The sequence below is a fragment of the Phodopus roborovskii genome, unplaced genomic scaffold (genome assembly GCF_943737965.1).
Source record: "Phodopus roborovskii unplaced genomic scaffold, PHOROB, whole genome shotgun sequence".
NCBI lineage: Eukaryota > Metazoa > Chordata > Mammalia > Rodentia > Cricetidae > Phodopus > Phodopus roborovskii.
The window spans coordinates 8485074-8501345 of record NW_026126448.1 but is presented as its reverse complement, the minus strand read 5'-3'; the positions used below and the strand labels follow the sequence as shown (position 1 = coordinate 8501345).

Below are 16272 nucleotides of genomic sequence, written 5' to 3'. Positions count from 1 at the left end.
ACCTGGTTCAGAGAAGTCCTCGTTGCTGCAAAGTGGGTTGGAAGTCACAGCAGTGGGAGGAAGACATGGTCAGTCTGGGCAAGAGCTAGCATTGCCCTGAGCCTTGTGAGTAGAGGAGGCAGGGAGAGAGGTCAGGAGCATGCTAGCTAGCATCCTGCCCAGATGCCTCTCTGAGAACCCAGGTGGCTCTGGGTCCCTGGTTCCAGAGCTGGGTAGGTATCGGTACCAATCGGTACAGGAGGAGGCCCGGGTCTAAGAGGGTGAGTTGGTACGTCTAATTTGAAAATTGTCAAGTCAGATGTGTGCAGGCATCCAAGGAAAGATGTCGAGAAGGCCTACTATGGGCTTGCCTGGCACCCTTAAGGCGCAGCTGGAGATGGAATCAGGAAAGCCAAGAAGCCAAGGCAGAAGGATCTCCAGGAATTGACTTTTGCTGTTGGGAAGCCAGGAATGAGGGAGGGAGGCAATGGAAGTTGGTGAAAGTGTGAAGCAGAAGCCAAGCAAGATGAGCACTGGGCAGTGTCCTTTGGAATTGGTGCTGGAGTTGTCACTGACCTTGGCAAGCTTGCCTCGGGAAGCTGCAGGGGTGGCAGCAGGGCTGCAGGGGGCTAAAGAGCGAGCGAGTGGGAGGCTGTCAGTGGTCTGGAGGGACTGGAGCAAGGCCTGGACCTAGAAAGGTAAATGGTTAAAAAGAATATTCATGGGGCAGAACTGGGGTAGAGGAACCCCAGGAGGGTGAGAGCCCAGCATAAGCTAGATCCAGAAACTAAAATGTGGGGAGCAGGCAGGCAATGGCCACTGGCTTTACTGAGTGTGCATGGTGGGGAAGCCTCACCTGCCAGGTGGAGTAGGATGATATGGAGTGCCAGGGAAGCCCAAGGGAGGGGGCATTGCTGAGAGGGGGAGGCTGAGGCTGCCGACAGGCCCCAAACAGCTCAGACTCAAAAACAAAACAGGCTTTTAAGATGCCAAGTTTGATGAAATCTGAGTGCTGAAAGAGGTGGGAGTTTTCTCTGGGAAAAACAGCTGAAAGTCGACACTGAAAGCTGCGAAGGGAGATGGGCCCTAAGGCCCATTGGGCCCCCCTACTGCCTGGGAGCCTGGGGGTGAGATTCAGCTAGGCCCTGAGAGAGCCTACAGGTTTGGGAGGGCTTGCTGTCTTGACCCTGTCTTGAGCTGCTTTGAGGACAGGGTTGAGGTGGACTTGAGCTTCCTTGAAGTACCCAAAAGGCGGGGTGGGGCCTGGCCACCCACAGAGGCTCCTGCATGGTTTTGGTCTTCGCCTGTATCTCCAGGTGCTTGTGTCTTAGCATGTTTGTATCTCTTACTTTGCATGTCTTCACATTTGTGTTCCAAGTCTGCGCATACCGCCTCTGGATCTGCTTGCAGTCTTATTTCCACAGGTGCTTGTCACTGCAGATGCCCCTCCGCACGCACATGTAGGTTTCTATTTTTGCACCTGTCTCTTTCTCCATGTAGTTCTCTAGGTCCCTGGCTGTGCATGTTTCTAAGGTGTCTGTGTGTTCAGGGACAGGGTGATATGCTCATGCACAGAGGAGGGGTCAGCTGCACAGACGGTACCACCCTAGGGAGCCTGGGTATGTGCATGCGCATATGCGACTGTATTCAGAGATGGGTAAACATGGGTGAAGAGGTCTCACTGACAGACGGTGCTGGTGCTTGCCCCTGCCTTCACCCCCTCCCCTCTAAAGCATCTCCATCTGTTAGCTTTCCTGGTGCAGCCCCCTGCCTCTGGCCCAGACACTGCCCCAGGCATCCCAGGCTGAGCCGGACAAAGAGACCTGTGTGTGCTCTCTAGGGGCCTTTAGCAGCCTGCCTCCCTCCCTCCCTCCCTCCCCACCCACCCTCCCCTACCCTGTCCTCATCTCTCAGAACTCCAATACATACACCGGACTCACCTTTCTGTTTATTGTTTCTCCATCCTCCTTACAGTCTTTACTCAGACAGTGTGCAGGGAAAGCTTTCTGCCTTCTGTGCACATTCTTGATCCTTCTTCCAGGAAGACACCAAGATAGCAGATGCGAGGTGGAGTCACACTGCTTAGTCCTACTGCTGAGGGACCTAAACCATGCTCCCTGTCTCCCCCCCCCCATCCAACTATGCCCTCCCACATGTCCTCTCATCTCTGAAACAACCAGGACCTCTCCAGGGGAGGGGTTGGGTCTCCCAAGTTCTGTATCTAAAGGGTAGCACAGTTGGATGCGGGAGCCATGAACTCCAGGTGCACAGATCTATGCGGGTGGGGTAGACGTCTGATTGATTGTGCTACTTAATGTGTAGAGGCTGCCCAGGTTTAGCCTACCCAGTTGGTCCCTCTCCAAAGTCCCCCGAAGCCTCAGTAGGCTTCTCTTTCTGCTCTGGGGATCTTAGGCGCAGTGGAGGGTCTGGCTGACACTGCAGACTGTATATGCAGAGGCAACTTACAGACACTCACACTGTACTGGACCCTGGCAGGCGGGAACTGAGTGCACAGCGTCGGTGGAGCTGGAATGCCTAAGGGGGGGGGGCACAAGAGCAGGGTCCAGGGTGGGGACGCAGCTGCTCCGCCCAGACGGGGGCGGGAAGGGCGGCGCCCAGTAGGACTTGGGCGCGTGCCCGCTCGGACACAGGCGCGCGCGCAGCCCTTCCACCGTGGCACCCTCCTCTCCGCCGTCGCCATGGTTACCGGGTGGCCTGGAGGGGGGAGGGGCCCTCCCGCGCCAGCAGCCCCTGTGCTGGCAGGACGCATTTGGAGGTGCTATAGCATGTATGACCCGTGCATCCCTCCTATGGAACATGGGTGCATGCCAGGGGTGTCCACATATGGGGAGCTTTGGATTTCGCTTTGCAGCACCTGTAAACGCAGGGGCGTGTGAGCATGGGGGGGGGCGGTCTGCAGTAGAGCCTGGGAGCCACTTGAAGGTGTAGAAAGGGGGAAGGGAAGGGCATGGTTCCCCCAGGGATGCCCCTCCTTTACCCTACCCTGCCCTGCCTACCTTTTTATACTTGCTCTAAAGCACTGGGAGTCCTACCACCTGCTTTCTTCCAAGCCCCACCTCCAATTTAACTGAGTGACCTTGGGCGGGTTTCTAGATTTCTGCTAAGTCCCCATTTGCTCACATGCCTCATAGGGTTTTGGTAAAAATGGTCATTTTGTAAAGCTTTTAGGAAGTATCTGCAACAGAGTGAATGTTTCATGCGTGGAACCTTTTGTCCCCATTGTCCAGAGGCCTCAGTTTTCTCCGTTGTTGATGGGTTGGAAGTGACAGTATGGCATCCTCTTGAGGAATTTGCTTTGGTCATTAACTTGAGCGGTTCAGACTACTCTAGACACAGCTCTGGTGGCACTGAGGGGTGAAGGTGGCAAGTATGCCAGTCATGCTGCCACGTATGGGACCAGTCACTCAACAGGCATCTAGGCATCTCTTATCCTTACCTGGTGTGAATGTACTTAAGGCTCCCTGTTGGGAGAGGAGGGAGAAACAGCATTGGTCAGCCCTGAGGGGCTGGAGTCCTGTGAGCCCCCCACCCAGGGTTGACAAGCAGTCTTCCTTTTGCTGCCTAGGAGCTTAGTTGGCATTGGGGACTAGCTTTTCCATCCTGCTGTTCAGTAGACAGCTCTTTACACTCACTGGCTTTGGCGGTGGTGCCTGAGGGATGATCTGAGCCAAGGACGAGCCATTTGAGGGCGTGATAATTGAGGGAGGAAAATTAATCGTCCTTAATTTGGCATAGGTCCCAAAGACCTTCCCTGTGTCAAGAACCCAGAGTAGATTCTTGGGACACAGGGCTGCAAGCATTTACACTGCTTTCAGTTTTTGATTTGTACCTCCTGACAGATAGGCGACAGAGGCTAGATAACTCCTGGGCTCTGACTCTGGCAGGACCTAGCTACGCCTCCAATTTGTTCAAACAGGTAGGAGTAAGAGCTGGGAAGAATAAGCGTGGTGCCCTGGGCAGTGAACAGATCCTGCAGTCTTGAGCATACCCAGCTGCTGGAAGGAGTGGGGAGGATGCCCTAGGCCTTAGGTCTCGCTCTTTATCTTCCGAGTGGTAGCAGGTCAAAGGAAGCTCTGCCCCCTCAGCCCTCATCTCCATCTTCCTTCTGTTCTCTTGCCCATATTTAATATAATCCTTTCCAAGAATCGGAGCTGAGAGTCAGGGTGCTGTGGGTCATAGTTACAGCCAAGGAGACCCAGTGTTTACATCCAGAGTTTGTAGGGCTGTGAGCAGGAAGTGTATAGCCAGTTCTTAAGGAAGGCTGGGAAGGCTGGGCCATGCTGAGAGTTGTCCTGTACCCCAGCCAAACACCCTTCTAGAGTGTCCCTAGAATTTGCAGCTTTAATGGGTTCCTCTGTGTGTTGTGGCTCCTCCAGCTTCATCTCATGTCATGCCCCTAGTTGCTCCCTTACGTCGGCAGGGAAAGCTGGTGCTGCCCACCTGCCCTTTACTTTTCTCCCGAGTCTGAGTCTTCCTGGCATGGGAGCCTGGCCTCAACAAATATCCCCACACATTAACCCTGTGCTGGGCATGTAAGCAGGAAGCAGAGTTGTGTGCCATTTTCCCCCAACTTTTGCCAAAAGACAGATAAAAAGCAAACATTCCCTGGGCCCTCCTTGGGTATGACTAGAACCAAGCTTAGGGAGAGCAGAGGGACTGCCGAGTTCTAGAGAAGACTTGGTGGTTTTGTTCCAGTAGGAAGGAGTTCTTACCAGCCTAGACTGGGAAAGGGTCCCCAGGCTGGAGCTTCAGTGCCTGCCTGCCTCGGTGGTTCAGGCCTGGTTAATTACAGCTTCTAATAGTCACTGGGTGCGGGTTCTGTGTCAGGTACTGCCCAGTGCCCCGTGTTCTTTTTCTGATGTGGTCTTCATCAAGGTATCTTTACACGGTGGACATCTAAACCCAGTAGACAGATGGAAAATAGAGAATAAGGGACACTTGCAGGCCCTAGAGGTGATAGGTAGTGGTAAAAATGTGAGTCTCCCATGGTCTACACTGGTCTTGTGCCTGTCTTCCCAGTTCTTGGTGCTTCTGAGAGGTGAGGGTTGGGGAGCTTTGTCTCAGCTCATGATAGCTGCTTCAGAAACCTCTGTGAGGTGGGAATGGGTTGAGTGGAAGTGATTTCCTCTGTGAATCGCCAACTCCAGAAAAAGTTGGGAGAGAAAAAAACAGGTGTTTTGTGTGGGTTTTTTTTTTTTTAGTGTTTTGTTTTGTCTCCTTAACTAGCACATACTCAAACATGGTTCTTAGGCCTTAGCATGGTTCTCAGGGTCAGGTTTGAGTGAGAAAGAAGGCCGAGGGTCAAGGCTGCAGTAGAGAATGGTCAGAGGCAAATCTAGAGTTAGATCATCGATAGATAGGGCAGGGTGCCCAGGGTCAGTGACCTGGGGCTCTGCCACACGGTAGAGCTGAAGAGATGCAGGCCAAGGAGGGGTGTCACGTGTGCTGACAAGGAAGTGAGGGCTGGACAAATGCAGACTCTGGTGGGGCTGTGCCTTTGATGCTTTGGGAGCTGTGTTCCCCCACCTCCCCTGCCCAGTGCCCACATAACACTCTCTGCTGCAGCCGGCAGAGCATTGATCTCTGTTCTTCCCAAGACCTAGAGAGATAAGTGCTGACGTCTTCAGTCTGTGCTTCCCAGACTTGGAAACTCCCCAGCAGGGATGTGGTGGTGCGGGCCCTCCTGCAGCTCCTGCCTTGCCAAAAGGGACCTAGGTCTCTTGACTCCTCATCTGGGGTAGGGCTTGTGCTTAGAAGTCAGTGGTGGGAAAGAGAAGAGTACCATGGGTCCCAGCTAACCTGGAAGTCAGGAGTAGCTCCAGAGAGGCCTTCAGGGGCAAGCAGGGCCAGTCCTAACACACACGTCACCCTTTGTCTGCAGAGGACCAGCTGCCATCTGGGTTCCCGACCATCGACATGGGACCTCAGCTGAAGGTGGTGGAGAAGGCTCGTACGGCCACCATGCTGTGTGCAGCTGGTGGGACTCCAGACCCTGAGATCTCTTGGTTCAAAGACTTCCTTCCTGTGGACCCTACTTCAAGCAATGGCCGCATCAAGCAGCTGCGCTCAGGTGAGCTGAGGGCAGAGTTAAGGCCCCATGGATACCTTGGGGCGACACCTTCCAGCATAGTCCAGTTAGGTGCTGGCAGGATGAACTTTGTAAGGGAGAGTGAGCAGTGTCATGGATCGAATCTTGCACAGGGAGGAGGATGTGGTGGCAAGTGCTACCCTGACTCTTCTGGGGTTGTCAGATGCTACACTCTGGGCCAGTTTTGCTGCTCCAAGCGCACGTAGCATGGCAGCATGGCAGGCCGGAGGAAGGTGCCCCTGAGTTTTCATCTACTTTTTCCACAGCCCAGCCTATATCTCTGTTTCTCCTGGCAGCAAGGGTTTCTGGGGAAGGAGCCAGTAATGCTTGATTCATCAGGCATCAAATGGACCTTAAGAGCCTGAAATTAGGGGGATTTGCCTCTGTCCTTTGGCCACCAGAGCCACTTGTCTCCTATGGATATCTCAGTCGAGCCACCTTGGAGCCCTGGGAACAAGGATGCCACTGTGACCAGGAGGGAGGTGTCGCCCCATTGATCGATCTCCCCGTGAGGCTCCCGCCAAGAAAATTGATTCTGATTTTGTGGGAATGGAGTGGGTGGGAAAGGAGACTCAGGATCAGCTGGGCTGCATTCTATACCTGCTAGCAGCTCAGGATAGACCACAGACTTGGCTCCAGAAGTCCTGTTGGCTGGGAGAAGGTGCACCACTGTCGGTACACCCAGCTTTGGCCTGAACTCCCGCTGTCCGTCAGCTGTGATGTCAACATCACGGAGGATGTGACTGCCTCTTTTGGGCCTCTGCTGGGTTCAGAGGTGCCCACCACTCCCAGCCCCTCCCCAGCATCTCCCACCAGGCCCACACTATCTTGGTGCTCAGAGAGAAGAGGGAGTGATGAGCCACCCAGCAGGGCAGGGTTCTGGCCCCAGCCACGGCCGCCTGAGACAGCCCACGAAGTGTTAGCTCATTTAATTTAATTAAAACTCAACAAGATGGAGGCAGCTGTAGTGCAGTTAATTAAAACAGCCATAATCAAGGCAGGAAATGGTCCGGCAGCATTTGTGGCTGCTGCCCAGCACAGCATAGCGGCCCGCATGGCTCGTCTCCCCTGCATTGGCTCATGGGTGCCCCAGGCAGGTTCCCTGTGCTGCCAGACGGCCCTTCCTACAGGCTTGACTCCTCCCCTGGAATAGCACTGACTGTCTGTGGCAGCAGCAGTTCTGGGAAGGCCCGATGTCTCCAGCATTTGTTCATCAAGTATTTATGTAGTGCTCACTGTGTGCCAGACCCCGTGCCACCGCTCCCTTGTCCATCACTCCACTGGATGTCGCTCAGGCCTCTATCTCCTCGTCCTCACAATGGCTGACAGCCCTTCCTACTTCTTGAGCAAATCCTCCTTCCTTCCCTTGGGCTTTACCACCCTTGACTTGCCTCTAGCTGTCCTGTTACCCTTGCAGGAAGCCCTGCATGCTTGCTTTGACATAGTCTGTCCCCTGGCCGGCAAACCCATTGCTCCTGGTGCTTCCGTCACCACCTCGTCCTCATCTGTATCCCACTGGTCAGCGCAGCACAAACGTCCTGTGTGACCCCAGGGCCCACATTCAGTGCCTTCTGTATGACCGCCCCCCCATCTCTCCCCCATCCTCCTCCGTCCCCGTTCTCCCCCCCCCCCAATCCTGGATGCACAATGACTTCCTTTACAAACAGTTAGGCCCTGCTCCCACTGACCCTTTCTCCATGAGTGGCAGGTCTGCACCCCTAAACTTGAAAGAGACCTAACACTGTCCAGTAAGAAAACACATACCCTCTCAATGTATCACCATGTGGCTCTCAGATCGGCCCCTCTTCTTTTTCTTGTGCCTCTGTCTTATCCCAGGACACCACTGTTCTCCCTGCCTCCCTACAGACTGAAGTGTCCTCTAGCAGCTGCTGGTATTATCTATTCATCTTCCTCCTAAACTGCGAAAGCCATGCTATGCTGGACCCTGGGCTTAGAACCCTTGACCCTGCCTGCGTGGTCAGATACGTGCTCCTGGTCAAGGCACCCTGACCATATGGCCAACTTTATCTCACTCTGTCCTATCTACATGCACCCTTATTAGTTCACTGACCTCAGTTAAATTAACTTCACTGTCAGTTTCCTCATATTACAAAGTAGCCGCATTAAGGAGACAGTGATAGTTTGCTGCCAGGTTTATGGTAAAGGCTCTGTTCCTGCCTCCTGCCACTTCCCCACTTGCAGGGAACCACACTGACCCATCCTTACCCACCTGGCCCTCCTCACTTTAGCTTCCTCCACTGTACCTAGCTTCTGGCTACTCCTGTAGGAGCTACAGTTTTCACCATTTGTCTCCAGCCACACATAACCTAGGCTGGATATGGGAGGACCTGGGACAGATTTTTCTTGGCCCTCCCACCGCAGCTAGTTGTAAGTCCTCATTGAAGAATTATTTTATTGAACTTTGGGACTTATCACTAAAGAAGATATCTACCCATTTGACCTTTCCTGCCACCAGGAAACTGTGACTTGAGGATGATAAGTGTGTGTATGGGGGGGGTGCTTGTGTGTGCAGTGCTTGGGATGTAGCCATGTGGAGACATCCATCCCTCCCTTCATAAAGTGGGTGGACCCCTATACACTGCATATTTACAAGGACCCTTGTGGTGTTTACATCACCAACAGTTGACGGGCTGCTTTTCTACCCTTTACTACCACTGAGTCTTTGTGAAGTAGGACAGGAATCATATCCACTTTGTGCAGGCCAGAGGGTCTCCAGTAGAGACTAGGGTCTAGGAGCTCTCCTGGGAGGTAACCTCAGTGCCTTCTAAGAGCATATACTAAGCCTAAGAAGCAGTCATGTCCCACCAGAGCTCCAGACCTTTGCTGTCCAGACCTCAGCCCGTCTGGCGGTCCCCACAGTGCCTCCAGTATCTCTGACCTGAACCATAGTGTATCTGCATATTGTGTGGCTCCAGACCAAGGGCCGGCAATGTGCACAGCTTAGGTGTGAGCTCTGCGTGAAGGGCTCTTTTCCTGCTGCAGCGATGTGATATGCTCCCACAATAGCCTCATGGACCATTTGAGCTTGGGACCTGAGGTGGGCCTAAGAGGGACAAGTACGGAGAGAGTGGCCTACTGTGGCTTTGACAGAACCATAGCCACAGCAGCCTCACCTCCCCGTGGGACCCAAGGCTAGGTCCTGAGTGGGGGCTGTTAGCCTATAAGCTCTGCCAGGCCTGAACAGGGCTTCCTGTGCTTCCTTATAGCCTAAGTGTGCCACTGCATAGCACACCCTCACTGACCCACAGAGCCAGCCAAGCCTTCTACACATGCCCACCACCCAGTGGTGTCAAGTGGAGATGACGGCTCTGGCTGCAGGAGGCGGCCTTTGGCCTCTCTCTCTGGTGAGATGCTTGTGACTTCTCATTCTGCTGGCTGACCCTAGCGTGGACTGGAGGTGCTCGTCTATTCCACTCTGATCTGTGTTCGGCTGGGTCTTCCAGAAGCATAGTCAGTGTGTGATTATGATTTCTGGGCTTATTGGTGTGACTCTCCTGGGGAGGCTGACTCTCTCGGGGCCCCTTCAGTCCTGTATACCTATGTAGTGAAATGAAAAGGGCAGGCTTTCTGTCAGGCAGACTGTGATTCCGAGAAGTCAGTAAAGTGTGTAAAAAGAGCAGAAGCCGTGGGCTCAGGCTTCCAGTGCTAGGTGATTATACACTACAACCCCTGCCTTAGCTCACGCCTAGGCCACAGGAGGTCAGTTGTTGACAGCTTTCTTGTCTCAATATTGCTATCTTTTATTCAGAGGGCCTTAAGGCGGTTCTGTTTATCTGGATTATTCCTATTGATGTTTTATTATACTAGATATTTAAGGTAGAAAATTGTTAAGTATTTACTGATTCTTTTAAAATAATTTAAAACTGTTAAGAGTTAACATATCATTTTAAAAAAAGATAATTATATATCTTAAAACAAAAAAAATATTTAGTAAGGAAAACCTCATTAATGTGCAACTTAAATGGGGCTGCATTTAGCCTGTTAGGGTTTTACAGGTTGTGTGCCCTCCAGAAAATGCCCCTGTATATTCATAGAGAAAGTGGCTAAATGAGGCCAATAATTGTTTCCCCGTTTTTGAAGCCAGGTCTTTGCAGTGTAACCCTGGCTGGCGTGATACTCATTATATAGTCCAGTCTGCCCTGAAACTTGGCACAGTCATCTTGTCCCAGCCTTCCAAGTGCTAAGATTGCAGGCATGCTCTACCACCCCGAGTCTTGGTGTAGAGACTAATTGTAGGTTTTGTTATAGTGGACCCCCAAAGGGGTCCTCGGGGTCCCCCATAGACCTCTGGACTATACATGGAGAATCGCTGTGATGGCTCTTCTCACTTACCTGTGCAGTCACATGCACTCCTGTCCGAGCCACCACCTTTCCTTCTAGCCTCCATCTGCAGGATGTCCAGTGGGGAGCCCTGAGTTAGACAGGCCATATCCTGCTGCCTCACATCCAAGCCTCTTTATGCTTCCAACTCTGTTTCCTCAATTGTCCATAGAGGTGGTGGTTTTTCCAGGTGGGTGTTGCCAAGTTCAGTGAGACAGGAACTGATCTGTGGCCTTGAATGCTTCCAACCCACCCTTGTAAGGAGCCAGAGGTTGAATAGACTTGGACCTGGGTCTACCTACAGGTTCCTGGCTCCAGTAGTTGAAGTGGCAGTCTCAGGAGAGATACAAATTGGAAGGCAAACCTGTTCAGGCCTCATAATAACTGGCTTTGGAAGGCAAGTGCCTGTCCCTCTTGGCTGCTGATCTCAGGGCTCTGAGACACCAAATACTCAAAGGCTGGGGGCTGGTCCTTTGCCACTCACCAGATAGGCTGGGTAACTCTGATCACTCTGTCCTTAATAGGGTCAGGTGGGTTTTATGGGGTGTGAGCCACTGGGCTGTGAGTGTCACTGAGTCCCACACCTCCACTGTTGGATGTCAGGGCTGGTCTGTGTTTGGGGAGCCCTGGTCCATGGTAACCTATGTGAGCTCTCCCCTTAACCCTGACTGCCTAAATGCCCTGGTTTTGTTTTGGTGAAGGCTTTCCTCCAACTCTTACCGAAGTGGATTTGGGTAATCTTTAGGGTGGGTACCACCTCTTTTCTTCCCCTTCCCCTCCATCAACTCAGCCAGCAAGGGTCACAGGAGTGCAGTCCTGCCTTCCTGACTCCTGTCGACACCTCCTCCTGCCCTTCACTTCCTCAGAGCAGTGCCATTGACCCAGGGGACATGCTCCACCCACACTCAGCTTGGCCCAGCCTGGTGCTTGCTCACACAATACCTGAGTCACCTAAATTGATACCTTGAGTTCTCCATATAGCTAAGGCCCTTCCTAGTGTTTTGTTTTATCTGATTTGGCTTTTGTGGCTTTCCTTCCTTTTGTACTAATGTTTCTCTCTGATCTTATTTGCATTCAAATTACCTCACCAGGTGGTTCACCAATCAGAGGTAAGAATGCTGTCCGTGCATCTCGCCATGCCACGCCACACCACACCACGCCACGCCGCCACTACTGTCGCCGTTGGTCACCTCCACTCCATCCCGTCCGGTCCGTCACCTCCCCATACCCATCCCGACCTCTCCAGTCTCTTCATCTCCAGCTCCAGTCCCACAATCCACCAGCCACCACACACCTCCACTCTCGGTCATTCCCTCCTGTGAACTCATCCATTACAAGTCTGCATTATGGAGAGACCAGCTGAGACCACCCACAATGGCAAGCCCTCCTACCCAGGCCTTCTAGGCAGCCACAGAAGGGATCTGTTTGGTTCCCATATTGAAGCCTAGACTGTCCCTAAGGCTGGTGTAGATGGAAACACCATAAGTTAGGGAATGTAACTAAGTCTGGCCATTTTCTTGAGAACTTTTTTCTTTTTTAAAGATTTATTTGTTTATTTTATGTGCACTGGTGTTTTGCCTGTATATACTGTGTGTGAAGGTGTCGGATCCTCTTGAACTGGAGTTATAGACAGTTGTGAGCTGCCATGTGGGTGCTGGGAATTGAACCCCAGTCCTCTGGAAGAGCAGCCAGTGCTGAGCCATCTCTCCAGCCCCAGTGCTCCTTTTAATATCTTAAATGTCTTGGTCATATGGCTAAATGAGAATCCTCTGTATCTCTTCAGCAGCAAGGGCTAGAGGTTTTAGATTATTTTAGATGGCAATAGGGAAATAAACAGAGCCATGCATAAATAACTAGGTCACCTGACCTGTTGGCATGTAGTCCCTTCAAGGTGCCTTCATGTAGCAGGACACTGCTACCTGTTGGTGACAAAGCATAGATTCTGGATTCCTAAAGATCAGGGTTCAAGTCTAACTCAACTATCTCTCAAGTTTGTCTCCTCCTCTTAGAATTGGAGCCAGGACCACCTACCCTCAGGGCCATGAGACTTACAGGAGTGGAGATATAGACAGTTTGTCACATACAGAATGGTAGTTTCTGTTTTTATCCCGTCATTTTTTCCCACATTTGCCAATATTTGTGGGTACATCTGGACTTTGGTTCAAGGCTAAGAATAGGGCTTGGGGGTAATTGGCGCCCATGGGATGTTACTTGTCACCCTGACGACAGGACTCATTTCTCCTCCCCTTTCTGTATCTCCCTGCTCATTGACTTAGCACACGCTGACCCTGTTTTCCCTGCTTCTGGGTCTGGGTGTCGATACCAGAGTTGTCTGTGTACAAATAGACGCAGGGCCTATATTGGGTCTTGTCCTAATTAGCTTTCTATTGCTTTGATAAACACCATGACCAAAGGCAACTTGGGGATGGAAAGGGTTAATTTGGCCAGTCTGTCATTGAGGGAAGTGGGGGCAGAAACTCAAGCAGGAGTAGAGACAGTGGAGGAAAGCTACTTCCTGACTTGCTTTCCATGGCTTGCTCAGCTTGCTTTTTTATACAGTCCAGGACTGCCTGCCCAGCGCTCACACCACCCACAGTGAGCCAGGCCCTCCTACACTAGTTGTTAACCCACAGACTTATCTAAGGACCAGTCTAATGGGCAGTGGAGGTTCCCTCTTCCCACATGACTTGCTATGTCAAGGTGACAAAAATAACTAGCTAGCAGAGGTCTCCTGACCACACTTCGGCTCTTGTCACAGGAGAGTTTATTACTTCTATCATCTGTAACCCCTAACCAGGCACCAGCTACCTGTCTCCCCCAAACCTCTGTTGAGCTGACCTTGGACAACCCCCCACTAGCCAGGGCCCTGGTCCTCACCTGCTGGAGTGGCTGTTTGCTGTAGCAGTGTCCATTCATCCCATGCACATGACACGTTGGCTGCCAGTCAGTGCTTTCCTTGCAGTTGTGGGGTATTTGGCTTGTGCTCTGATACTCTGATGCCTGTGGGGAGGCTGAAGTCAAGGCCATGGAGAGAAGCCAACCCTTTTCCCTTGTGTGTTGGTAGCATCCCCTCCTGCTCTACCTACAGCCCTCAGCCTGCTGGTGTGCATAGACCTTCCTGCCGCCCTGGGTGGTGATGGTTGAAAGACAAAGAGCAGGCTTTGAAGGAGCTGTAGCTTGGACCCATAGCATCTACCCCTAGGTCTGGGCTGTGCAAACACAGCTTGGAATTCCCTCTGGGGTTCCTGTCCAGTCCAGTTAGGTGGGGCCTGACAGGTTCTGTCTGTCCTGTGTGGGCGTGATTGTCGGTCGGGTGGAGTAAGAAGCCCTTAGAGCTATTCCAGCTGTTCATGCAGGAGGTGGTTTTCTGTCAGACTGTGTCCTGTGGGGGTTATTAGCTGTCCGTTGGACTGTCCTGTGTGGGTGTAATTGTCTGTCAAATTGTTCCAGGGAGGGGCGTGGTGCTTTGCCCTGTGAGTTTCTCTGTCGTAGATAGCTTGCCCAGGATGCTTTCGTTAGCAGTTTTCAAGTGTCTATTGCTGGGTGGAGGGGCAGATAAATGCATATGATACTTCACCTTGGGGTTCACTCACTTGACCTGGCAGGACAGGTCCCAAAAACAAGTTTCATACATCCTTGCAGAGGGTCTTTTCAGCTACCCACACCCCCGGCCTTGGCTCCTGTCTGTCCGTCTGCAGCCAGAGTAGCCCCTTAAGGCTCTGGCCCGAGTGGGAGCTATAGACTCCATTAGCCTTCTGAATTATGCAGAAGGCTTGGTGGGTCGAAGCACTTTAGCAGGACCAAACTGAGGAAAGTGGCCGGAATGGGTGGGGCTAGCAGGGTGGGGGTAGAATGGGAGGAGATAGTGGGAGTGTGGGGCTGAGGCTGCTGGATACTAAGTCCCAAGGCAAGCCCCTTCCAAGTAGGTGATAGTGTCTTACTCAGGCTCTTGCAGACAAGGACATTGCTTGTTTAGGAATTTCTAGGCCTGTGGGTTTACAGGCTTTGGGACAAGAGAACTGATAAGCATGAATATTGGTGAACAGGCCTTAGGACTCTGGGGATGACAGCTCCTCAGGGACTGGCCCATAGTAAGGACATCTTGCTGCAAAGAACAAGTTCTTGATTCTTGCTTAGAGGGACCTGGCTTATCAGAAAGAGCTTCCCAGAAGCTCTAGGCTACAGCCCAGGTGAGCCACAGCAACGGGGCCATACATGTTATCAGGGCCTCCATGTTCCAGGCCACACTCAATGTGGACCATGGCTGATCTCCTCTTCTGTGTCCCCACAGGTGCCTTGCAGATCGAGAGCAGCGAGGAGTCTGACCAAGGCAAGTACGAGTGTGTGGCAACCAACTCGGCAGGCACACGCTACTCGGCCCCTGCGAACCTGTATGTGCGAGGTAAGAACTTGGCCACACCTGGCTCTGTCACCTTGGAGCCAAACTTGAGCTGCCAGGCGTGCTGCCTGGAGACCTTGGTGCAGACACTGGAGGAACTCTACAAGCCTTTCCTTTCCATCTTTTTCTTCAGCAGTGCTAGCAGCCGCCATCTCTGTAGCTCCCACTAGGCAGTCTACTAGCAGCTGCCACTACTTACCTTCTTTCCCTTTAGGCCCCTGGGGAAGCAGACACTCACCCCCACCTCCACCCCCACCCTCCAGGGAGCATTTGTATCTCTTATAGGTCCTTGCTGCCTGGGCCGGGAGCCCTATGGGAGTCTGGAGTCTTACAAGCAGACTTTGCTGTGTGTGTGTGAGTGAGTGAGTGAGTGTGTGTGTGTGTGTTTGTTTTTCCTGGGAAGGGCACATAGACACATGTATTTGCATGTGAATATGCATGCCTGACCTGACTTTCCTGCCTATCCCCAGCTGGGTGGGCACCTGGACCCTGGTTCTTTGGATCCCACAGGCCTCAGTAATGACCAGGTGGCCTTCCTGGAGGAGCCTGCTGTGTTCTGTCACCAGCCCTGCTCCTCATGTTGGGGGTAAGGCTGAGGTAGCTGTGAACACCTATGGGTATATTACCTTGGGCAGTCCTAGTTGGGACTGAATGGGCTGTGTGCTGTGTACAGTGGGTCTACATCTGAAGGGTCTGGGGATTATTTTGGTGTGCCCAGCCTCTGTCCATAGCCCAAGGGAATCAAAGCTGACAACCCTGGCCCTCTCTGAGAACAAACACATGGGATAGTCTAGAGAACATGGTTCCTGGACAAGGCCATGGAAACCCTCTGCCCATACTGCACCTGCATCTAATCCTCCTGCACAAATGGAAGTCATTAAAAGTTAAGTTGCCCCTCTTTGGGCATCAATGGGGAGACCCAGCTTCCCTGTAACAGTGATTCTGTCCCTCAGTTTTTTGAGGATGGTCTGCTCATGGAGCCTGAGTGATGGCGCTGACCCACCTTACTCTCAGAGCAGTTTGGTAGACTTGCTTACTCGAGGCAGAGAGAAGCAAGCTGCTAGCTACTTCCTGAGGGCCTGTTGTGCCCCAAGGCTATACGTTGGTTCTGGAGAGGTCATGGGTGTCAGCCAGTTAGGTGAATGGTCCAGTATAGGCAGAGGAGCTTTTGTTTTGAACTAATAATCCTTCATGGAAGTTGGGTGCCCTTGTTGTTAGGTGTCCTGTAAGCCAGTTCAGTTTAGATGACCCACTGCCTGTCTTTAGGGATACCATCAGGACAGAGGCCAGGGGCCCAAACACTTCCTGAAGGCTGAGAGAATAGACACATAAGAAGCACAGCCTTCACCCCAGGCTAAGTTTCTAACAAAGGCACAGGGATCTGGCAAGTTCCTCTAGGAGGTTAGCAACTGAAATAACTCTTCACAACGACCAGCCTCTTCTC

At 52.4% G+C, this 16272-nt stretch overlaps 1 protein-coding gene across 13 annotated transcripts in view; it reads left to right on the top strand.

Annotated features, from left to right (window-relative positions):
- Positions 1 to 16272, top strand: part of Ptprf (protein tyrosine phosphatase receptor type F) — an 83248-nt gene that overhangs the window by 27055 nt on the left and 39921 nt on the right. For 7 of the 13 annotated variants that reach the window (XM_051188620.1, XM_051188616.1, XM_051188619.1 and 4 more), the window contains exons 6-8: positions 5882 to 6070; positions 11521 to 11538; positions 14721 to 14831. In XM_051188620.1, the coding sequence (XP_051044577.1) occupies positions 5882 to 6070; positions 11521 to 11538; positions 14721 to 14831 (318 nt within the window). The remainder of the gene's footprint in view (positions 1 to 5881; positions 6071 to 11520; positions 11539 to 14720; positions 14832 to 16272) is intronic. The other 6 variants (XM_051188622.1, XM_051188617.1, XM_051188621.1 and 3 more) reach the window with 1 other exon arrangement.